The sequence below is a fragment of the Carcharhinus amblyrhynchos genome, chromosome 8 (assembly GCF_965287045.1).
Source record: "Carcharhinus amblyrhynchos chromosome 8, sCarAmb.v2.hapA, whole genome shotgun sequence".
In the NCBI taxonomy this organism is placed as follows: domain Eukaryota; kingdom Metazoa; phylum Chordata; class Chondrichthyes; order Carcharhiniformes; family Carcharhinidae; genus Carcharhinus; species Carcharhinus amblyrhynchos.
In genome coordinates, this window is record NC_137331.1 from 95,120,545 (window position 1) to 95,145,280 (window position 24,736).

Sequence of the window (24,736 nt, forward strand, 5' to 3'; positions counted from 1 at the left end):
AAACAATGACACTATCTTCTGCTCGGTTCCACTGGGCTGTGCAATGTGATGGTGTAGACTCAATAAGGCAAAGTGAGGGGAGGTGTGGGGTGATGCACACAACCCAATGTCGGTAAATGTGAAACTGTAATCAGCTTTCTGGGCTAGTTTAGGTTCTGAAAGTACTTGTGCCGAATCAATGCTCAATGCTCTTGCTGCTGACCCTGTTGGACACATCCAGCTATCCCTTCTTTGTGGCAGCACCAAGCTTCTTCCTCCATCATGAAGATGATTGGCTTAAAAAGCATGGCCACTGGTTCTGTTTGAGCAGATGCTGCCTGCCCATTTGATTATTTCTAGGAATTTCTGATTTCAGTTCCATGCAATATTCATTTAGTCATTTTTACTTCAATTTATTTATTGGCACCAGCAATGTACTATATTTTAATTTACAGTTACAGGAAATCCTTTGATGTGATCCAGATAATTGGAAAGGGATCGTTTGGTTCAGTTTACGAAGCGAAACACAAAATTGACAATCAGACATATGCTGTCAAATGTGTGCACATGACGAAGTAAGTTTGCTTCTGCTGATTAGAAAAGATTACATTATTCTATTCATGTCAATTTGTTTTCTTACTGGAACAAGACAGAGGAGAGCGCTTTAGCGTTGTACCCAAGATAGATGCAGACGTAAAAATGATTGGTCTCACACATTGTGTCATGGAACAACCTGTTTATTACAGATAATCATGTCCACTCCTGTCCGCACTGTGGGTGTACCTACACTCAGGAACTGCAGTGTTTCAAGATGGCAACTCACCATCACCTTCTCGAGGGCAATGAGAGATGGGCCTAGCCAGCATATGTCCACATTCCATATGTGAATAAAGAAAAACTTAGCAATAACAGGATCCATATCATTTGACTTCCCATTATCACAATTACAAAAGCAGCCACTCTTAAAATTGTACAGTCCCATGTGAAACTGGGCAGCTGTCCACCCTAACCAAATCGTCTGTCGGATCAAAATCCAGAAACTCGTTCATTAACAAACTGTTGGAACACCTTCACCTGATTTAACAAGAAGGTTCACCAATAACTTCTCCCGGGCAACAGGGGGGCGGTGGGGAATAAATACAAGCCTTGCCAGTCATGATGTGGAGATGCAAGCATTGGACTGGGGTGGGCACAGTTAGAAGTCTCACAACACCACGCTAAAGTCCAACAGGTTTGTTTGGGATCACGAGCTTTTGGAGTGTCGCTCCTTCATCAGGTGAGGAAGGAGCAGCACTCCAAAACCTCGTTATTCCAAATAAACCTGTTGGACTTTAACCAAGCGTTGCCAGTGACACCCACATGCCAAGCACGAATTATACAGGAATTGAAGGATGTTAGGCTTGCAGAATGCCATCATATTTCCACTTTTAACATCATCACTGGGAGTCACTGTTGTGGCTCGGTTGTTGCATTCTCGATTCTGAGCCACATACTCATTAGCTGTGAGAATGTGATGGTAATAGAGAAGGGCTGGATTTTATGTTCCTCCACCAGTGGATTTAAAGGTGGGGGAACACATAGAATCCAGCGGGCAGCCTGCACATTATCAACATGCTCACCCCAAGTCCCGAGCATAATTTTACCATTGGCACATTTGATATTGGGTAGCTTGTCTGCCAGTGTGCCAATTGAGCCTCTAAAGAGGAAAGATGATGCCCAAGTAAGGTTTCATTCCACTGTCACAAGGATTTAACCGCCAGTGGGAGTGGCCTGGCAGATTTCATGTGCCAGAAGGGTCACTTCTTAATGAGCCGCCTGGACCCATTAAAGGGCACCCTGAAAGTGTAACATCCCAGGTTTCCCTCTGCCAATGGCCTCAAGCCCCAGCCCTCTCCCTATTAACCCTCCAAACATTTAAAGTTGCAATCCAGTGCTGAACGCCCCCGAATCCCCAAGTATAGTACCAGCACCGGCCACTCATCCTGGTGGTGCTACTGGTACTGGAGAGCTGCTGGCTTTCGATTGACCAGCAGCTGTTTGAGGCTGGACCTCCTGTTCTAAGGGGAAGGGATGGTGCAGAGGTATTGTCACTGGGCTAGTAAGCAAGAGAACAGTTTAATGCCCTGGCGACCCTGGTTGAATTTCACCATAGCAGGGGGTGGAATTTGAATTCAATAAAAAAAATCAGGAATTAAAGATCTAATTATGACCATGTGACCATTGTCAGTTGTTGTAAAAGCCGATCTCATTTACTAATGTCCTTTAGGGAAGGAAATCCGCTATCCTTACCTGGTGTGGCCTGTGGTTGACCCATTAGTGCTCTCTGAAATGGACTAGCAGGCCACTCAGTTGATGAGAAATGCAACACCCCAGGGTAAAGCACTTGGGACCTGGACAGATGGTGAAATTTGAATTAAAATTTAAAAATCTGGAGTTAAAAAAAGTCTGATGATGACCATGAAACCATTGTTGATTGCCATGAAGACCCAACTGCTTCACTAATGCCCTTTCGGGAAGGAAATCTGCCATCCTTATGTGGTTTGGCCTACATGTGACTCCATATCCATAGCAATGTGCTTGACTCTTAAAATGCCCCTTCAAGAACACATAGGGATGGACTAGTGATGTCCACATCCCAAGAATAAAAAAGAGTAATTGAGTTATGTGCATGCCTGCTGTGCAAGATATAGAATTAATGGGATGTTATGCACTTGTGCACTTAGGGATCTGGATGAAGAAACAGTAAAAAAGGAAGCCAAAACACTTGCAAAATTCCATCATCGAAACATCGTGCGTTACTACAGTTCCTGGATCGACACATCTTCATCACGGTACGTTGAGTTCAACAACCATTTAGCTAGTGGAGTTTTTATAATATGGTCGTTATCATATGAAAAATCAGGAGTGGTTTACACACACCCCTCAATCCACCTATTAAAATATATCCCCAGCTCAGCATGCAGACCGTGTATTGAAAACACTAGGGGCGGAATTTTCCAGCCACGCTCACCCCAAAACTGGAAAATCCTGCCCAAGACCAACAGACCTTTGCATGGTCTGTTCCCCACTTGTTACAATTACCATGGCGGGTGGGGTGGTAAAATTCCGCCCCCTGCCCTCTCCAAATGATTGTTCTGTTCAACCTCTGTTCTGTCTGTCAGAGTGGCAAAAATATTGAATGGTGTTCTGGCTAAGATGGTGGAGGCAAAAGACCATTAATTCTTCCAAAACATCCACACTGCCTTGAAGTTGCTTTCCCAAGTGCTTACCAGTTTTTGGTTGTACCTAAGACTATAAATGACTGAGATCGATCCTTGACCATCTCCTATTTCTCCTTTATATGGTCACTGTTCCTCATGGACATCATTTGTTTTCACATGTAAGATGATGACACCCACTTCTATCTGACCACCACCACTCTCAACTGCTCTACTGCTGCTTTTGATTTCACATTCATGCCATTGTGAAGACCACTTATTTCTGCTGCCATAACAACATTTGATTTTGCCATTGTCTCAGCTTAACTGCTGCTGAAAACCCCACTCATGCCTTTGTTACCCGTAGACATGGCTATTACAATGCAGACCTGATAGATCTCCCCGATTCTTCCCTCCATAAAATTGAGGTCATCCAAAACTTTTCTTGACAGACACACGTGTAGAAGGATATAGCAACGAATAGAGGGACCACATTGACACAAAAGGACTTTAGTTTAGAAAGGCATCGCTGTCCCTGCCACACAGTATGTTTTAACCCTCACACGGTGGACAAAGAGTCGACTTCTTGTTAACATAGTAATATTTATTCACACACACAATTAATGTTAATTAACTACACAGTCACTACTAAGTTGTTTTATAAAAAACTGAAGTTCACATCCAATACGAGAACTTGACTAAACTTTTACGTGACTGACAAGATATTGGCCTTTATCCGTGTGTTGGTCTTTGTGGCCCTCAGATCTGATACTCTGGCTCTGGTCTTCCTTCCGTTGTTGGTGTAGTGGCTTTTCTTGTGGTGGCAGTTGTTGGTGGTGGTTACCATTGGTCTGTTCCTGTCTCTTCCTCGTCCTTGTGGTCATGTCATTTGTGAGAGAGGGAGAGTTTCTTCCATTGCGCAGCACTCTTGATCTTTCATTGGTTTGCGCCCTTTTGGATGGTCTCTTGATTATTACCAATCAATCAATCAGGGTTTGATCATCCTGATCGATAGAGTCCAGTCAAGTGCTGCCACACCAATCTCTGGGTGCGTACCCAACAGCCATGCCTGTAGGTGCTGGAGGCATGTAGGTTGCATACCTCCCTCCCAAATAAGGGATGCAGGTGCTTCTTCATCTGATAAATATGTATGAGTGATTTTTGTCTTTGGAATGGCCTATTTCCTGTGTATTCTACAGTCTGGAGCTGCAGCCTGTTTATCACCGTCATGTAAGGCTGCAGCCTGTCTGTTTCTGTACTTGGACAGCTGTCCTGTACTTTGTAAATCGCCATCTTAGGTGGCCCGTTTGGCCACAGTGTCATGTGTCGACGCAGACTTGGTGGGCTGAAGGGCCTGTTCCCGTACTATACTATTCTTTGTTCTCCACTGGTTCTGTCCCAATTTGCACCAAATCCCAATCCCCTATCACTCTTGAGCTTATTGACTTAGATCTTGGTTTTAAAATTCTTAACTTAATTTTCAAATTCTTTCATGGCGTCTCCCCTTCTTATCTCTGTAATCTCTTCCAGACCGACAACCTTCTGAGATATTTATACTCCTCAAATTCTGGCCTTAAGTGCATCCTGATTTTAATTAATTGTTCCCCCACTGAAACCTGCATCTTCAGTGGTCTTAACTCTAACTTCTGGAATACCCTTCCTCCATCTCCCCCCCACTCTAAACTATATGTCTGCCTATCCACCTTGCTTTCATCCTTTAAAACCCACCTTTTTTACCAAGCTTTGATCTCCTTATGTGGCTTGGTTTGAGGCCACGTTGAGTGTACAATGCTGCTGCAAAATGCTTGGGGATGTTTTATGTAGATGAAAACCATTGTTGGGTTCTCAGCAATTTCACTTAGTATTTGGTATTTGTGATGGATCAATTGAAGCTCTCAAGTCTAAGGTTAATTAATTAAAAGAACATAAGAACACAAGAACTGGAAGCAGGAGTTGGCCATCTGCGCCCATGAGCCTGCTCCCCCATTCAATAAGATCATGGTTGATCTTTTCGTTGACTCAGCTCCGCTTACCCACCCGCTCATCATAACCCTTAATTCCTTTACTGTTCAAAAATCTATCCTTGCCTTAAAAACATTCAATGAGGTAGCCTCAACTGTTTCACTGGGCAGGGAATTCCTCAGATTCACAACCCTTTGTGTGAAGTTCTTCCTCAACTCAGTCCTAAATCTGCTCCCCCTTATTTTGAGGCCATGCCCCTAATTCTAGTTTCACCCGCCAGTGTAAACAACTTCCCTGCTTTTATCTTATCTACTCCCTTCATAATCTTATACATTTCTATAAGATCTCCCCTCATTTTCTGAATTCCAACAAGTATCGTCCTAGTCTACTCAGTCTCTCCTCATAAGCCAACCCTCTCAACTCCGGAATCAACCTAGTGAATCTCCTCTGCACCCCGTCCAGTGCCAGTATATCCTTTCTCAAGTAGGGAGACCAAAACTGTACACAGTACTCCAGGTGTGGCCTCGTCAGCATTTTATACAGCTGCAACATAATCTCGTTGTTTTTAAACTCCATCCCTCTAGCAATGAAGGACAAAATTCCATTTGCCTTCTTAATTACCTGCTGCACCTACAAACCAACTCCCTGTGATTTTTGCACAAGAGCATCCAGGTCCCTCTGCACAGCAGCATGCTGCAATTTTTTTACTGTTTAAATAATAGTCCATTTTGCTGTTGTTCCTACCAAAATGGATGACCTCACATTTACCAACATTGTACTCCGTCGGCCAAACCCTCGCCCACTCACTTAGACTATCTACATCCCTTTGCAGATTTTCAGCGTACTCTGCACACTTTGCTCTGCCACCCATCTTAGTGACATTTGCAAATTTTGACACACTACACTTGGTCCCCAATTCCAAATCATCAATGTAAATCGTAAACAATTGTGGTCCCAACACTGACCTCTGAGACACACCACTAGTCACTGATCACCAACCAGAAAAACACATACTCTTTGCTTTCTGTTCGTTAATCATTATGTTGGGTAAGTTTACAAAGAGATATGAATCAAAGATTAAAAGGTACAAATCAGTCATGATTTAATTTGAATAGAATAGTGGAACTAGCTCAAGGGGATAAATAGCCTTTTCCAATATTCCTATTTTTATTCCACCTTGGGCTAATAAGTGGCAAGTAATGTTTGTGCCGCACAAGAGCTAGACAATGACCATCTCCCCTTGACATTCAATAGTATTAACATTGCTGAATCCCCCACAATCCACATCCTGGGGGTTACCATGGACCAGAAACTGAACTGGACCAGTCATGTAAATACTGTGGCTACTGGAAAGGTCAGAGTCTGGGACTTCACCTCCTGACTTGCCAAAGTCTATCCACCACCGACAAGAAAAAGTCAGGAGTGTGATGGAATATATTACAGTTGACAAGATGAGTGCAGCTCCGAGAAAGCAGCTCACTGGCACCTTTTCAAGGGCAAGTAGGGGTGGGCAACAAATGCTGGCCTAAGTCAGCAATGCCCATATCCCTTGAAAGAATAAAAAATAAATACTATGTTCTTGCTTCGAGGTAGGAATGCAGGCAACTCGGGATGATTAACATACTTTTGTATCTCAATGAAAGGAGGAGTTCACACAAAGAGGATAGAATGGTCCTTGGAGTTTAAGCATGAAAATTAGTCTTCATCACTGGAAGCAATTAAAGTAATTTGAATCTATACTGCCTATTTTGAGAGAACTGTAAATAAATATGCCCTCTTTAGAAAGCCTTCCTTCAGAAAATTTTATCAATAGTGGAAAACGGCTTCATTGTGGAATACGTTTCCCTATAAACGATGGGGATTCATTTAAGGAAGGTAAAAGGATGTGGGACTAATTTAGGAGGAAGACGATGGCCTAGTGGTGTTATCGCTATCCAGATAACTCAGCTAATGTTCTGGGAACCCTGGTTCGAATCATATCACGGCAGATGGTGGAATTTGAATTCAATAGAACAAATCTGCAAAGAAGTATCTGCTGATGGCCATGAAATCATTGTTGATTGTCAGAAAAACCCATCTGGTTTACTAATATCCTTTAGGGAAGGAAATCTGCCAGCCTTACCTGATCTGGCCTACGTGTAACTCCAGCAATGTGGTTGACTCTCAGCTGCCTTCTAAGACCAAAGAACAAAGAAAATTACAGCACAGGAATAGGCCCTTTGGCCCTCCAAGCTGCACTGACCATGATGCCCAACTGAACTAAAACCCCTGACCCTTCCGGGAACCATATCCCTCTATTCCTATCCTATTCATGTATTTGTCCAGACACCCCTTAAAAGTCACTATCGTACCTGATACCACTACCTCCCCTAGCAGCGAGTTCCAGGCACCCACCACCCTCTGTGTAAAAAACTTGCCTTGTACATCTGCTTTAAACCTTGCCCCTCGCACCTTAGACCTATGCCCCCCAGTAATTGATCATCCGATGCCCTGATATGGTCAGCAAAGGGATATTGTATGGCCAGGTTAATGTCCATTTTCACATCCAGCAGGCTTTGGCAATCTATGATCTGCCCGTTGAAGTGGTGGAGGCTGCCTCACTAAATATATTTAAGATGCGGGTTGATAGGTTTTTGATAGGCAAGGGGATTAAGGGTTATGGGGAGAGGGCGGGAATGCGGAACTGAGACACGACAGATCAGCCATGGTCTTATTGAATGGCGGGGCAGGCTCGAAAGGCTAGATGGCCTACTCCTGCTCCTATTTCTTATGTTCTTATGATTTGATCGGCTGATGTACAGCAATGAAGGGCTGCCAAAAGATGTCTTGGAATATGTGGTCTTTGAAAGACATGTAGCCAATTCCTATGGTTTATGGCGAATGCATGTACCTGCCTGGGCTCCTCCCATAGATCCTATCTATCAGACAATTATGATTCCCGGACCCAAACTCGGCCTAGGGAACAGATTGAGGTGAAGAATATTGAGATCCCCAAACCTGAATCTGTACTGCACTGCCCTTCATCAGGTGAGAGGGAATTGTGTTCACAAACAAGGCATATATAGACACAAACTCAATTTACAAGATAATGGTTGGAATGCGAGTCTTTACAAATAATCAAGTCTTAAAGGTACAGACAGTGTGAGTCGAGAGAGGGTTAAGCATAGGTTAAAGAGATGTGTATTGTCTCCAGCCAGGACTTCTTGCCATCAAGTGTCATTCAGTGCAGTGGACACATGTTTCTACACATCTCACCATCCTTTGATTATCAGCTTAGTCTGCTTATTGACAATGTCAATTTCTCTCCACCAAGAGTCAACATATATCAAACACATCGTCAAGCCCAGATACACTCAACCATGGAATCAGCAGCTGAATTCTCTTACTCATTCTAATCTTCAAACTGACTCCTTTCATTTTTTGAAATTATCCTGAGTCCTTATTTCTAAGGGCAAACAGGGATGGGCAATGAATGATGTAAAAAGTCTGACAACACCAGGTTTAAGTCCAACCGATTTATTTGATAACTTGGACTTTATTTGATAACTTTGGACTTAAACCTGGTGTTGTCAGACTTTTTACTGTGTTTACCCCAGTCCAACGCCGGCATATCCACATCAATAAGTGGTGGCCAGCCAACGACATCCACGGCCCACGAATGAATAAAAAAAGGTTAGCTCTTTCAAAGAACAACATATGATGGGCTGAATGGATTCCTTCTGAGCTGTTACATTCTGTGGTTCTACAATTAAAATATGATTTTCATTGTTTTAATTAGGAAGGTTAAATATCTCTGCATTCAAATGGAGTTGTGCAAGAGCTCACTCAAGAAGTGGTTAAAAAACATTGATGTCAATGAACTGGAAAGGAATCGACATCAAATCATCTATCAGATTAGTGTTGGCTTGGCTTATATTCACAGTCAAAATTACATCCATCGGGATTTGAAGGTAAGAATTGCCCTGTTTAGTAATGAGACCATCATAGTGCTCATAGTTCAATTTACTGCCTTCACTCATTGGTCTTGTTCATAAACAAAGAAGGTGTAACAGACCTAAGAGCTTTACCCGGCAGAGATTATCACCTTCAAAAAAAGAGGAAATTGGGAAAAGTGTTTTTTGATCTGATGTCCCTCTTCCAATGTTCTTGACCAGACATTCTTAATTTGATATTCTCGATCTGCTGTTCCTGCTCTAATGTTCTTGATCAGACTTTCCTGACCTGATACCTCCATATTTATATTCCTCTTCTTTCCCAAAAGCCTGCCAATATCTTCTTTGCATCAGACGGAAACATCAAGATTGGAGACTTCGGGCTTGTTACATCCTGGAAGAGGGACGGGTCTGATCAGTTTTGTCGGTCACCAGAAACTGGAACCCGTTTATACATGGCACCAGAACAGGTACTTTGGAAATGTCTACTTGTTAAGATTGGCCAGGCATGTTAGAGATTTGGGCTGTTCTTCACATATAGAGAATCAAGATATCCAAAGAATGTTCCTTCAATGCTTTTTTATTTGCTCTCTGGTTGTTATGCTCACACCATGGTTAAGTGTTTCTAAAGTAAGCTACTCGGGCACTGGCCTAGTGGTATTATTGCTAGAATATTAATCCAGAAACTCAGTTAATGTTCTGGGGACCCAGGTTCAAATCCAGCCACGGCAGATGGTGGAATTTGAATTCAACAAAAAAAATCTGGAACTTAGAATCTACTGATTGATGACCATGAAACCAGATGGAAAAAATCCACCTGGTTCAATAATGCCCTTCAGGAAAGGAAATCTGCTGTCCTTGCTGGCCTGCATGTAACTCTAGAGCTACAGCAATGTGGTTGACTCTCAACTGTGCTCTGAAATGACCTAGCAAACTACTCAGTTCAAGGGCAACTAGGGATGGGTAATAAATGCTGGCCAGCCAGCAACGCCCATGTCCCACAAATGAATAAAAAAAAGAAATCCAATGTAGAGTTTACATATAGGTTGATGTAGGACAGGCATTACACCAGCTCCATATTGATCATTGCTGCTTCTGCAATTTTCAGCAAAACATTATAGCAGGCCCTGAGAACATCCATATGGATTTAATGGCCAGAATTTTACCTCCTCGCTGACCATGGGAGTCGGAGCAGGTGAGAATCGGACAATGGAAAGGTCTGTTGACCTTGTGTGGGATTTTATGGTTTTGGGATGAGCGAGGCCATCAAATCCCACCCAATACCATACAATATATAGTGCACAGTGGTGAGTAGTAATTTTGTTGGACGAGTAATGCTTTGTACCAATTTTCCACTGTGGTTATAGCAGGTGAATGATCCTGCCATCTGTTTGCCCAGTTTGGAATTATGTTGTTTTCTTCGAGTGTCATGTCCCATTTACATAAGTTTGATTTTTATCTGTAGGTTGGCATATTCAAAGTTTAGGGTTTTATTTATTTGTTGTGGGACATGCACATTGCCAGGAAAATCAACATTTATTTTCCATCTCCAATTACACATGAGAAGATAATGATGACCTGCGGTCTTGAACGATTACAGTCATGTACTCCCACACTGCTGCTGGGGAAAGGGAATGCCAGGATTTGACCCAGCAACTGTGAATGAAGGAATGGTACAATATTTTTCCACATTAGGATGGTGTGTGAATTGGAGGGGACCCTGCTGGTGGTGGTGTTCTCGTATACCTGTTGTCTTTGTTCTAGGTGATAGAAGTTAAGGGCACGATCTTGTCTCGCTGGTCAATCAGCGTGGTGAGCCAGTAAAATTGGGTGAAAGGCAAAAAATTGGGATCGTGCCTGACTTTTCACCTCTTGCGATGTTACTGGCACTGATTTGCTGGTGAAATTTTTGCCCATGAAGAGCACAATCATCCATGCTCACTTGCCCTTATCTGCTCGCTGGTCAAGGTCCTCACTAGCGAGGATCACGTTTGGTCCCCACCAATGGGGACCAGATGTGATGGCCTCACCGCTGGGAACGGAGGCCATTGAAACCCGGGTGGTCGGGGGCAGGGCCGGTCAGCTTCAGGAATGCGGCATCCAGAACCTGCAATAGTTTAATGACAACTAAAGATAATTTCATGGTCTTCATTACTGAGGTAAGCTTCCAAGCCAGATTTTATCAGTGAACCTAATTCTACCAGCTGTCATGGTGGGATTTGAACCAATGTCCCCAAAACATTACTCTGGACCCATGGATTACAGGTCCAGTACATAAGATCACCACCATGCCACTTTGGTAAGTAGGATGCATCGTTACAGAAGAGAATGTGCACTCTGCATTGGACAAATAGCAACTCTCAAAGTTTAGTTTTGTTTGTCACTTACTTTGGAGACTGTTAAGCATAGAACATAGAACATAGAACACTACAGCACAAACAGGCCCTTCAGCCCACAAGTTGCGCTGATCATATCCATACCTACCAGGCCATAGAACTATCTATAACTGTCAATCCCATTAATTCCCATGTACTCATCCAGAAGTCTTTTAAAAGACCCCAGCGAGTTTGCCTCTACCACCCCCGACTGCAGCTGATTCCACTCACTCACCACCCTCTGAGTGAAAAACTTACCCCTGACATCTCCTCTGTAAGCATCTTGGTGAACTTCCTTTTCATGACAGAAACTCAACTCACTAAGTAGTCACCACCTGTTCCACACATTACCGACATTAAAACATGTTTTGCTTGTGCATTCAAGTCGAATTATTAAGGAATGGGACCAACAGGACAAGGAGTATTGTCTGCACTGGACTTTTTAGTTCCAATTTTTCACTCGTTGTGTTGTAGTTCTAAAGTAGATCTTTTTTTAAATTTTGATTGTAGATGTCTGAAAAATACAATCACAAAGTGGATATCTATTCCTTGGGTCTTATATTATTTGAACTTATGTCACCTATCTTACAACTTGGAACAAATCATGAGAAGCAGAAGGTAAGATGTAATCAATAATATGGACTGAATAAAAGAGAAAAGGCTTTCTGCTACTTAGTTCTCCCTTTCTCCCTCAAGATGCAAAGTCTTTAGCAACCTCACCTAAGTGCCCATTCTATGGTGAGTGTTGGCATACTGTGTGAATATCAGAATATTGCCAATCTGAGTTTATACAGAGCAGACATGCACACAGTTTCGAGCAGGAGCTACTAGCTTGGGTCTAGGTGTGATGTCAGATGACAACTAGTCCAATTTAGTAAGAACTGGTGAGGACTAGTATTCCTGAACGTGGTGTTAAATGATAACTGGTACAAATTGGGTTTCAGTTCAGTATTAAGAAAGGTTTGGTACCGATTAGGTCTGAATGAGGACTGATAAAATTGCATCTGGGTTTAACATTAGGTTGGAGTGGGTGATGTGATAGATAAGAACAAAGAGCAAAGAAAATTCGGAACAGGCCCTTTGACCCTCCAAGCCTGCACCGACCATGCTGCCCAACTAAACTAAAACCCTCTACCCTTCCGGGGACTATATCCCTCTATTCCCATCCTATTCATGTATTTGTCAAGATACCCCTTAAAAGTCACTATGGTATCCGCTTCTACTATCTCCTCCAGCAACTAGTTCCAGGCATCCACAACCCTCTGTGTAAAAAATCTGCCTCATACATCACCTTTAAACCTTGCCCTCGCACCTTAAACCTGTGCCCCAAAGTAATTGACTCTTCCACCCTCGGAAAAAGCTTCTGACTATCCACTTTGTCCATGCCTCTCATAGTGTTGTAGACTTCTATCAGGTCACCCCTCAACCTCTGTCGTTCCAGTGAGAACAAACCAAGTTTCTCCAGCCTCTCTTCATAGCTAATGCCCTCCATACCAGGCAACATCCTGGTAAATCTTTTCTGTACCCTCTCCAAAGCCTCCACATTCTTCTGGTAGTGTGGTGACCAGAATTGAACATGATATTCCAAGTGCAGCCTAACTAAGATTCTATAAAGCTGCAACATGACTTGGCAATCTTTAAACTCAATGCCTCGGTCGATGAAGGCAAGCATGCCGTATGCCTTCTTGACTACCTTCTCCACCTGCATTGCCACTTTCAGGATTGGTACAAATTAGGTCAGGGTGCAGGATTGGGTGAGTACAGTCAGATTGGATCTTGTTGCGTACATAATATAAACTTACAAAGTATAAGCTTGGAATGGACACTTTAATACAAAATGGAGTTTAGAAGTTGGGTGATGTTTTCTTTCCTACCAAGATATAATGATCAATAAGACTGAGCTAATCTTCCTGTCTGGACAAGTATTGACAAAGTCATTAAAATGTAAATGATCTTTCTGGACATATCATTCATCACAATGAAAAAGACCCTTCTTATGGTTAATGGCTGTCCTTCTCCAAATGATTAAACAGAATGAGCATGGGCACGGTTTCGGGTGTAGACTGGACTGTTTCTTAGGGTGGGATTTTCTAGCTGCGCTCGCCCCAAAACCAGAAAATCCCACCCGAGGTTAACGGGCCTTTGCATGATCCCCCTTTCCCATGATTCCTGTGGCGGGTGGGACAGCAAAACTCCCTCCTTAGCGCCAAGATTAAAATCCATTACGTCACTGAGAAATAATGCATTTATTTCCTTTGAGAATGATGACAAATGTTTAACTCACATCCTACCAAGAATAACTACTTTCTTATCAACAGGTATGGACTGAAGCAAAAGTTTGCAACTTTCCCACAGAATTTACAAGAGAGTTTCCCAAAGAGGTAAGATGATTGAAATGTAATTTTGAATTTGCTGAACTAAGGCCTATCATGTGATGATTATTGATACTTCTGGCTATAATTTTAGAATGGTTCATGGCTGTGAAATTATTTTATTTGCTTTGGCATATGTGTGGCTGGACTATGCCCATGGCTCTGGAAAGAGAAATCATATTTTACCATTTTATTAGAGTTCCCTGAAAAAGTAATAGGTGCTGTGGATGAAGGGGACCCAGTGGATGTACTTTACTTAGATGTTCCAAAGCCATTTGATAAGTTGCCGCATCAAAGATTATTGCAGAAAATAAAAGCTTGCAATGTAGCGGGCAACATGTTGAAATGGATAAAAGATTGGCTAACTATCAGGAAACAGAGAGTAGGCATAAATGGGTGATTTTCTAGTTGGCATGATTGATAAGTGGTGTGCCACAGAGATCAGTACTGGAGTACTGTGTAAAGTGTTTACAATATTTGTTAGTTATTTTGATGAAAGGACCAGTGGTATGGTTGCTAAATTTGCTGGTGACATGTAAATTGTGAAGAAGATATAAGGAGGCTACAGAAAGATATAGATAGGTTTGGTGAGTGGGCAAAGATCTGGCAAATGGAGTATAATGTGGGAAAATGTGATGTTGTCCATTTCAGCAGGAAGAATAAAGAAGCATATTATCTAAATGGTGAGATATTGAAGAGCTCTGAGATACAGAGGAATCTGGATGTCCTAGTGCTTGAATCACAAAAAGTATGTAGATGTAGCATGATGTAGCAAGTAAAATGAATAAAATGTTCACAGTTATTACAAGGGAAATGAAATACAGAAGTAGAATTTATGCTTCAGTTGTACAGTCATTGGTGAGACCAGATTTGGAGTACCGTGCAAAGTGTTGGTTTTCTTATTTAAAAAAAGATGTAAATGCATTGGAAAAAGTTCAGAGATTTCCTAGAGAAATAAGTGGAATGGATGGGATTTCTTATGAGGAAAGACTGGGCAGGTAGGCTTATATCTGCTGTAGTTTAAAAGAGTAAGCAATGACTTGATTGAAACACAAGAGGCCGGAATTTTCCAGCCATTCATGCCCCACCGCCACTGCCAACGAGAACAGAGAATTTGGCACTCAGTCAAATCTTCGTTCAGTGGGACCGAGGAATCACAGCTGCAGGCAAGGTCAGAGAATCTGGCCCATAAGGTCCTGAAGGGATTTGAGAGGGTTGGATGTAGAAAGGATGTTTCCTCCTGTGGGTGAGTCTAGAACTTGGGGCTAATGTTTAAAATAAGAGGTTGGTCATTTAAGACTGAGATGAGGAAAAATATGTCTCAGACGGTTGTGAGACTTCAAACTTTGTTTCTTAGAAAGGTGATTGAGGCAGAATCTTTATGGCAGAAATAGATAGATTTTTGATAAGCAAGGTGGTGAAAGGTCAGGGTTAGGCAAGAATGTGAAGTTGAGGTTAAAATTAGATCATCCATGATTTTATTGAATGGAGGAACAAGCTCGAGGAGCCAAATGGTCTAATCCTGCCACTAATTTTTTTTTTCACTCACAGGTTTTAAGTCGGTCCGCCTTGTGTCCAACGAGGGGCATACACGCGATGGGTCGTACTTGGGCTGCTCTTGGTTGTTCGAGATTGGCCTAGTGCTTCATGTCGTTAGTGTGTGCCTAAACTGGACCAGATACTGGGCAAGACAACAGCTCAGTGACTATCACTGTTTGCTGTGCAGATACATAGATTTGGGCCGGTGTCTGTGGGAGTTTGCGCATTCTCCCCGTGCTTGTGTGTGTTTTCTCCGGGTGCTCCGGTTTCCTCCCACACCCCAAAGATGTGCTGTTAGGCTGATTGGCAGTAATAAATTGTCCCTAAATCAGTTTCCCTCAATCTGGATGGCCATAAAACATTAGAAAGGGGTTGTAGGTGGAGAGGGGGACTGGTGGTGTTGAGATGGCGGCACAGGCTCATTGGGCCGAAGGGCCTGTTTCCCGGGCTGTTTTTGTTCTTTGTTCTCTTTGTTCTTTGTAGTTTGTAAGTTTACATGTATGTGTATTTGTATGTTGTCTTGGCAAGAAAATCCCATAGAGCCTCATCCTTTGAATGAAGATATTTCTCTTCATCTCAGTCTCAAATGGCGGCCCTCTTATTTTGAGATTGGGGCTGTTTATTTTTGGAGGTGTCTAACCTCCAAATCTGTGAGTCTGCACACACTTAATGTTAAATTGTTCTTTTGAGACTTTAAACAACAGGAGGCAATCTAATGATGTAACTTCGGAAACATTTATTAAGCAATGAAATGTAATACTTAACAAAGTTATGCAGCAACTTTAAGAACATAAGAACATAAGAACATAAGAAATAGGAGCAGGAGTAGGCCATCTGGCCCTTCGAGCCTGCCCCGCCATTCAATAAGATCATGGCTGATCTGTCGTGGCTCAGTTCCACTTTCCGGCCCTCTCCCCATAACCCTTAATCCCCTCTCTTATCAAAAACCCATCAACCCGCTTCTTGAAAATATTTAGCGAGGCAGCCTCCACCACTTCAATGGGTAGAGAATTCCAGAGATTCACCACCCTTTGAGTGAAGAAGTTCCTCCTCAACTCTGTTCTAAACCGCCCCCCCTTTATCTTGAGGCTGTGCCCCCTAGTCCTACTGTCTTTTTTCAGTGGGAAGAGTCTCTCCACCTCTATTCTATCCATCCCATTCATCATCTTATACGTCTCAATGAGATCTCCCCTCATTCTTCTAAACTCCAACGAGTACAAGCCTAGTTTATTCAGCCTCTCCTCATAGTTCAACCCCCTCAACTCCGGTATCAGCCTAGTAAACCTCCTCTGCACTCCCTCCAAGGCCAAAATATCTTTGCGCAGGTGCGGCGCCCAAAACTGCACACAGTACTCCAGCTGCGGCCTCACCAATGCCCTATACAGCTGCAGCAAGACCTCCCTACTTTTATATTCAATCCCCTTCGCTATGAAGTCCAGCATCCCATTCGCCTTCCTGACCACCTGCTGCACCTGCAAGCTGGGTTTTTGCGACTCATGCCACAAGGACCCCGAGGTCCCTCTGCACCGTCGCCTGCTGCAGTTTTTCGCCCCGTAAGTAATAGTCCTTCCTACCATTCTTCCTACCAAAGTGGACCACCTCACACTTGCCAACATTAAATTCCATTTGCCATTTCCTGGCCCATTCGCCCAGCCTATCTAGATCCTTCTGCAAGCTCTCCACACCCTCCGCACAATTTGCCGTTCCCCCAATCTTGGTGTCATCCGCAAATTTCGACACCCTACACTCGGTTCCCTCCTCCAGATCATCTATATAAATGGTAAAAAGCTGAGGCCCCAGCACCGACCCCTGGGGCACTCCACTAGTCACCATCCGCCAATCCGAATAGCACCCGTTGACCCCCACTCTCTGCCTCCTATTTGACAACCAATCCTCTATCCACGCTAACAACCTACCCCCAACTCCAAGTCCCCTGACCTTCTGCAATAACCTCTTATGAGGTACTTTGTCAAACGCCTTCTGAAAATCCAGAAAGACCACATCCACCGGCTCTCCTCTATCGACCGCCCTAGACACATCCTCATAGAACTCCAGTAAATTTGTCAGACACGACTTCCCTTTAATGAAACCGTGCTGTGTCTGCTCTATCAAGCAATTGCCTTCAAGATGCCTCGCAATTTCCTCCTTAATGACGGATTCTAACATTTTACCTACCACAGACGTTAAACTAACCAGCCTATAATTCCCTGCCTTTTGCCTGGCACCCTTCTTAAACAACGGCGTAACATTAGCCGTTTTCCAATCTTCCAGCACTTCCCCGGAATCCAGCGACGTCTGGAAAATAACCACCAATGCATCCACTATAACCTCCGCCATTTCTTTCAGAACCCTCGGATGCATTCCATCCGGTCCTGGGGACTTGTCCACAATCAGCCCCTCCAGTCTGTCGAGCACCGCCTCTCTAGTAACAGTAATGTCATTAAGACCCTCCAGTCCTACCACCTTTCCATCGCTAACACCCGGCAAATTATTCACGTCCTCCTCCGTGAAGACAGAAACAAAAAAGTTATTCAATACCTTAGCCATATCCCCATCCCCTACCACTAGGTCCCCTTTCTCATCCTCTAAAGGACCAACGTTCACCCTAGGCAGCCTCTTCCTTTTTATATATTTATAAAAACTCTTGCTATCCTTTTTTATATTAAGCGCTAGCCCAGCTTCATAGTTTCTCCTACCCTCCTTTATCAACTTCTTTGTCAATCTTTGTTGACATTTAAACCTCTCCCAATCCTCTTCTCGCCCACTACTCTTAGCTACTCTAAATTCCTCCGCTTTTAATTTAACACTTTCCTTCACCTCCTTCGTTATCCACGGCTTATTACCTCTCCTCCTACAGTCCTTTTTGACCATCGGAATAAATTTCTGCTGAGCACCAAGAAAGATCTCCTTAAAGATCCTCCACTGCTCCTCAGCAGACCCTCCCTCCAATGCACTCCCCCAGTCCACATTCGCCAATTCTTCTCTCATCCTACCGTACTCCCCTCTATTCAAACAAAGGACGCGTGTCCGGGAACCCACTTTCTCCTCCTCCATCTGCACCAGAAACTCCACCATACAATGATCACTCTCTCCAAGAGGATCCTTCACCGCAAGGTCCCTAATTCTACCCGCCTCATTACATAGCACCAGATCCAAGATAGCTCGCTCCCTCGTCGGCTCCAACACACACTGTTCAAGGAAATTATCCCGGCAGCATTCCAAGAACTCCTCCTCGAGCCCACCGTGTCCAACATGGGTCGACCAATCAATACGCAGATTGAAATCCCCCATAACTACGGCCGTCCCATTCCTGCACGCCGCACTTATTTGCGCGTTAACAGCCCGCCCCACCTCCAGATCATTATTCGGGGGCCTATAGACGACACCCACCAGCGTCTTCCTCCCTTTGCTGTTCCTAATCTCCACCCACAACGATTCCACGTTCTGCTCCTTGGCTCCAATATCATCCCTTGCTACCACCTTGATGCTATCCTTAATCAGCAGAGCTACGCCCCCCCCCTCTTTCCTCCTGCCTATCCTTCCTAAATACTTGATACCCTTGGACATTCAGCTCCCAGTCCCTGTCACCTTGCAGCCACGTCTCTGTAATGGCCACCAGATCATATCCATTTGTGTTGATCTGCGCCACCAGCTCATCCACTTTATTCCGAATGCTTCGTGCATTCAGATACAGCGCTTTCATCCCAGCCTTCACCTGGACCCTATTTGCCGTAACTCCACCAACCGTACTCACGCCCCCTACTCCCTCTATTATTGGGACATCCTCGGCCTCTTCCCTTACCTGTACCCTCTCCTTAACTTTAGACCTCGTAACGTCACCTACCCTCGCACCCTCCCCCCCCTAATTAGTTTAAAGCCCTGTCTACAGTCCTCTTTACTCGATTCGCCAGCACTCTGGTCCCAGCACGGTTCAGACCAACCCCATCCCGCCCGAACAGGTCCCACCTACCCCAATACTGGTGCCAATGCCCCATAAATTCAAACCCATTCCTCCCACACCAATCTCTGAGCCACCCATTCACTTCCTTAATCCTGTCAACCCTACGCCCGTCTGCACTCGGTTCAGGCAGTAGCCCAGAGATGACCACCTTGTCGGTTCTACTTTTTAATTCCATTCCCAGCTTCTCATACTCCCTCCCCAGATCCTCAGTCTGCACTTTGCCTACGTCGTTGGCACCCACATGTACCACAACGACTGGATTCTCACCCTCCCACTCCAGGTTCCTCTGCAGCCCAGCTGCGACATCCTGGACCCGAGCACCAGGCAGACAACACACCCTTCTGTGCACTTTGTCATTGTGACAAAGGACAGTGTCAATACCCTTCACCCCACTGTCCCCAATTACTACTGCGTTCCTACTGGCTTAACATGGTTCTTGCTTCTTTATTCAGGCTAGGCCACAAGGCAAAATGTGGAGGGATTCTCCCAAAAAAAATTAGGTGTCGAATTTGCATACAACCTGGAGTAAATCCAGCTGGTTTTTGTCAGCAGGGGTTTCAAATTGAATCTCCCATATTCTGTGCACTGCTGAGTGCCTCAGCATGAATCATGCAAAAAATCAATGGGCAGGGCTTATTCCTGCTGGAGAGGCCAGCGAGGCATCTTGAGGGGAATTGCTTGATAGAGCAGACGCAGCACGGTTTCGTTAAGGGGAAGTCGTGTCTGACAAATTTATTGGAGTTCTATGAGGATGTGTCTAGGGCGGTGGATAGAGGAGAGCCGGTGGATGTGGTCTTTCTTGATTTTCAGAAGGCGTTTGACAAGGTACCTCACAAGAGGTTATTGCAGAAGGTAAGGGGGCATGGAGTTGGGGGTAGGGTGTTAGCGTGGATAGAGGATTGGTTGTCAAATAGGAGGCAGAGAGTGGGGGTCAATGGGTGCTATTCGGATTGGCGGTTGGTGACTAGTAGAGTGCCCCAGGGGTCGGTGCTGGGGCCTCTGCTATTTACCATTTATATAGATGATCTGGAGGAGGGAACCGAGTGTATGGTGTCGAAATTTGCTGATGACACCAAGATTGGTGGAACGGCAAATTGCGCGGAGGGTGTGGAGAGTCTGCAGAAGGATCTAGATAGGCTGGGCGAATGGGCCAGGAAATGGCAAATGGAATTTAATGTTGGTAAGTGCGAGGTGGTCCACTTTGGTAGGAATAATGGTAGGAAGGACTATTACTTACGTGGCGAAAAACTGCAGCAGGCGACGGTGCAGAGGGACCTCGGGGTCCTTGTGCATGAGTCGCAAAAACCCAACCTGCAGGTGCAGCAGGTGGTCAGGAAGGCTAATGGGATGCTGGCCTTCATAGCGAGGGGGATTGAATATAAAAGTAGGGAGGTCTTGCTGCGGCTGTATAGGGCATTGGTGAGGCCGCAGCTGGAGTACTGTGTGCAGTTTTGGTCGCCGTACTTACGCAAAGATATTTTGGCCTTGGAGGGAGTGCAGAGAAGGTTCACTAGGCTGATACCGGAGATGAGGGGGCTAGCCTATGAAGAGAGACTGAATAGACTGGGTCTGTACTCGTTAGAGTTTAGAAGGCTGAGGGGGGATCTTATAGAGACGTATAAGATAATGAAGGGGATAGATAGGGTAGAGGTAGAGAGATTCTTCCTGCTTAGAAAGGATAGCAGGACTAGAGGGCACAGCCTCAAGATAAGGGGGGAGCAGTTTAGATCGGAGTTGAGGAGGAATTTCTTCACTCAAAGGGTGGTGAATCTCTGGAATTCTCTGCCCATTGAAGTGGTGGAGGCTACCTTGCTGAATATATTTAAGTCATGGATAGATGGGTTTCTGATAGATAGGTGAATTAAGGGTTATGGGGAGAAAGCGGGAAAGTGGAGCTGATCCACTTCAGATCAGCCATGATCTTATTGAATGCCGGGGCAGGCTCAAAGGGCTCGATGGCCTACGCCTGCTCCTATTTCTTATGTTCTTATGTTCAAACATTTCATAGTCTCTTACCAGTTAAAAATGTTTTCTTTCCAAGGTGGATAACTTCATAATTCTTTATATCAAATTCTATCTGCCAGTTCCTTGCCTACCCATTTAATCTGATGTCTCTTTTCAGCCTCGCTGCACTCTCTTTCCAGCTCTCTTTGTACTGCTACCCAACTTTGTATCATTAGCAAGTATTGTGTTTGGTCCCCTCAACAAATTCATTTTGAACAATTACAAACAGCTGAGGCCCAAGCACTGTTTCATGCATTAGCCCACTAGTTACAGCTTGGTGACTCAAAAATGGCCTATCACTATCATAGGCCTTCTTCATATGATTGTCATATTTCACAATGTAAAAAGGTCCAGCAAGCATTCAGTTAGGTTGTGCACTTGATATATTAATGTTACACTTTCAACTTAGACATTGAGCAAACCGTACATCATTACTACCCTGTGCTTTATCCAACCTGGTAAAAAGTCTGACAACACCAGGTTTTAGTCCAACCGATTTATTTGATAGTAAACTCACCTTGTGAGTTTACTATCAAATAAATCGGTTGGACTAAAACCTAGTGTTGTCAGACTTTTTACTGTGTTTACCCCAGTCCAACGCCGGCACATCCACATCATGACTTTATCCAACCTACCATGGTATCAAAATTGCCCCAGGAACTGCTCTTGATAATTATCCACTGACTAGGAGCATTGGTTTTCAAATGTTGTGCTGCTTCTCGTAGTTACATGCTATTGTTAAATCTGTATGTGTTTGTTCTGCTTTCTTGCAGGCCGAACAGTTAAACACCATGCTGAATGCTGACCCGGTGAAAAGGCCTGATGCTCTTCAAGTTCAGAACTTCATTCAGAATTTAATTCCTGAAAGAATTTGGGTTGCTTCTTGCTAAAGGTGGAACTGCTGCTGTTCAGCTTCAAGCAAGAGAACACTATGCACTTGGAAAATAAATGGAATAGAAATTTAAGAAGCATCTCATGCTTCCATATTCACAGCCTGTGCTCAGGAACCTACTTGCTTCTACTTTATCCAGACTCCTCAAAAATCAGAGAACTCTGATTCCCTAAAGGGATTTTCATTGATTTGTTTAAAATCCAAGGCTACTTAGACCACAACTTCCAAACTCGCAATCTTTACCTTTACAGTTCTGACAAAGTGTCATCCAGATTCAGAATGTTCACTCTGTTCTCTCTGCACAGATGCCTTGAAACCAGCTGAGATTTTCCAGCATTTTCTGTTTTTTGTATCAAAACATCTTTTTTTTCAAATAAAAACATATCTCTCTCAAACAGATAAAAGTTAGTTATATACAGTTCAATAGTAGGTAACGTCCTAGTCCCACCTTCCACAGTTATTTACCACCCATTTTTATGCATCTTTAAGGGATGTGGTTATTGCTGCTATTAAGCACTGTTATTTTTTGGAGCAGGCTAGTCCTCGTTGCTGCATTTCTACAGATTGACAGACCCCACAATCACACGTAGATATTGACCACACAAGCTGCTTGGCCAGGGAGATGATGTATTGGCCAGGTATCAACGATAATGTGCAACCATTGTTCAGACATGTCAAGTTTACCAGCCAAGTCAATGTCATAAAATATTCATTCCTCAGGACAGTTTTGCATTCATGTTGATGAAGGTTACTATTAATCTATTCCATGGTAGTGAGTCCCTCATTGTCACTGATTACTTTTTTAAGTATCTGATCATCTGACAGTTACATGACATGCTGAGTTCTCAGGTGGCAAACACTTTCAGTGGATCCCATGTCAGATGGTGAAGAGTGAAGCTAAATTTAGATAATAAATTTATTTTCAGAATGCAAATTGCATACGACTGTCACCTACGTGGACAGTGAACATGTAGTCTCCCTCTGTAAGTGTTCCAAGCACTCAATTAAACAATATCCTTTACCTGTGTATCTTAAAAATATAATTAACATACAATTAACAACTGGAGCAGTAATTTCTGATAGTGGGCCTCAGTATACAGGGAATTTATTTCATGACATGTCAGAAATAGAGTGTTATGCATCCCATATCTTCACTTTGTTATCCATGTTCCAATTATTTTATTGAATGTATGATTTGCTTAGTCAAATCAGTTATTACCAAATCCCAACAGATGGGGCAAGACTTGCACATTGCTATACGCCATCTACATGCTCCAATTCCATCACCAGCCAAACTTATGCTTGAGTGCCAGGTCCATACTTTGTTTTAAATTCATTCAAGGGATGTGGGTATTGCAGGCAGGGTCAGCATTTATTATCCATTCTTAATTACCCTCGAACTGAGTGGCTTGCAAGGCCATTTCAGAGAATATTTAAGAGTCAACCACCTTGCTGAGGATCTAGAGTCACATGTGGGCTAGACAGGTAAGAATGATAAATTTCCTTCCCTAAACGACTTTAGTGAACCAGATAAGTTTTTATGACAATTGACAATGGTTTTGCCGTTATCATTGGGCCTTTAATTCTAGATTTTTATCCAATTCAAGTTTTATCAACTGCCATAGTGGGATACGAACCTTGGTCCCCGGAGCATTACCCTGGATCTCTGGATTAATAGTTCTGTGACAATACCACTCCATGTCATCACCTCTCCATACTGATTTCACTAGTTTCCATCATTTCGTCTGCTCTGACATTAGGGATATTCTTTTGGAACAACAGGGGAAGATAAAAGAGATAACATGATTGTCATGCTGGAAACAAATTTCCCAAATTAGCAAGAGGACAATAAGGTCGGGATACAGAATCTTGTAATTGGGACATGGAGAATGAAACAAATTTCCAGGTTTTTACCAGATGTACAAGGATGTTATTTGCATCAACACACAGGTCAGATCAATCCAGTCCATGATTCCAGATCAATGGAAGACTATACAGCGATCCAGACAAGAACCAAGATGAAATCTTGGCAGAGTCTACACATTCCACGTCCATAGAGATGAATCTATGCAAATCTGCTCCAAATTCTAAGAAATGTTATCCTGTTTATAGATCAGCCCATTTGATTAAGCCCTTTTACCTTATGGTGACTGATGAGTCTATATGTTTGTGCCTTATATCTCTGTTTTCCATTTCTTACGTGGGCTGTCTAAGCCAGCATTTTCATTGCCCATCTATAATTACCCTTGAGAAGCTGATGATGAGCCACCTTCTTGAGCTGCTGCAGTCTGTGAGGTACACCAACAGTGCTGTTTGGAAAGGAGTTCCAGGATTTTGTCCCAGTGACAGTGAAAGAACGGCTTATAGTTTCTGGTCTGAACGGTGTGTGCCTTGGTGCAGAACTCGCAGTGATGTTCCCATGCAACTGTTGCCCTTGTCCTTCCAGGTGGTAGAGGTCATGTGCTTGAAAGGTGCTGTCAAAGGAGCCTTTGTGACTCGCTGCAGTGCATCTTATAGATTTTT

General features: G+C 43.6%; 1 protein-coding gene across 1 annotated transcript; it reads left to right on the forward strand.

Moving 5' to 3' along the window:
• The first annotated feature begins 411 nt into the window (after positions 1–411).
• Positions 412–22,576, forward strand: LOC145346384 (interferon-induced, double-stranded RNA-activated protein kinase-like). The gene is made up of 7 exons (XM_080193544.1): positions 412–554; positions 2,703–2,810; positions 8,917–9,088; positions 9,400–9,540; positions 11,956–12,063; positions 13,764–13,826; positions 22,095–22,576. The coding sequence occupies exons 1-7, from the start codon at positions 412–414 to the stop codon at positions 22,209–22,211; spliced, it is 852 nt and encodes a 283-aa protein (XP_080049670.1). The 3' UTR covers positions 22,212–22,576.
• The last annotated feature ends 2,160 nt before the right edge of the window (positions 22,577–24,736 follow it).

What these genes read in the sequence shown, in the direction of transcription:
- LOC145346384 (XM_080193544.1), top strand. Translation starts at nt 412, where the DNA reads ATGTACTATATTTTAATTTACAGTTACAGGAAATCCTTTGATGTGATC. An exon ending in ACATCCATCGGGATTTGAAG is followed by an intron (nt 9,089 to 9,399) that starts GTAAGAATTGCC and finishes CTTTCCCAAAAG; the next exon opens with CCTGCCAATATCTTCTTTGC. An exon ending in TATACATGGCACCAGAACAG is followed by an intron (nt 9,541 to 11,955) that starts GTACTTTGGAAA and finishes TTTTGATTGTAG; the next exon opens with ATGTCTGAAAAATACAATCA.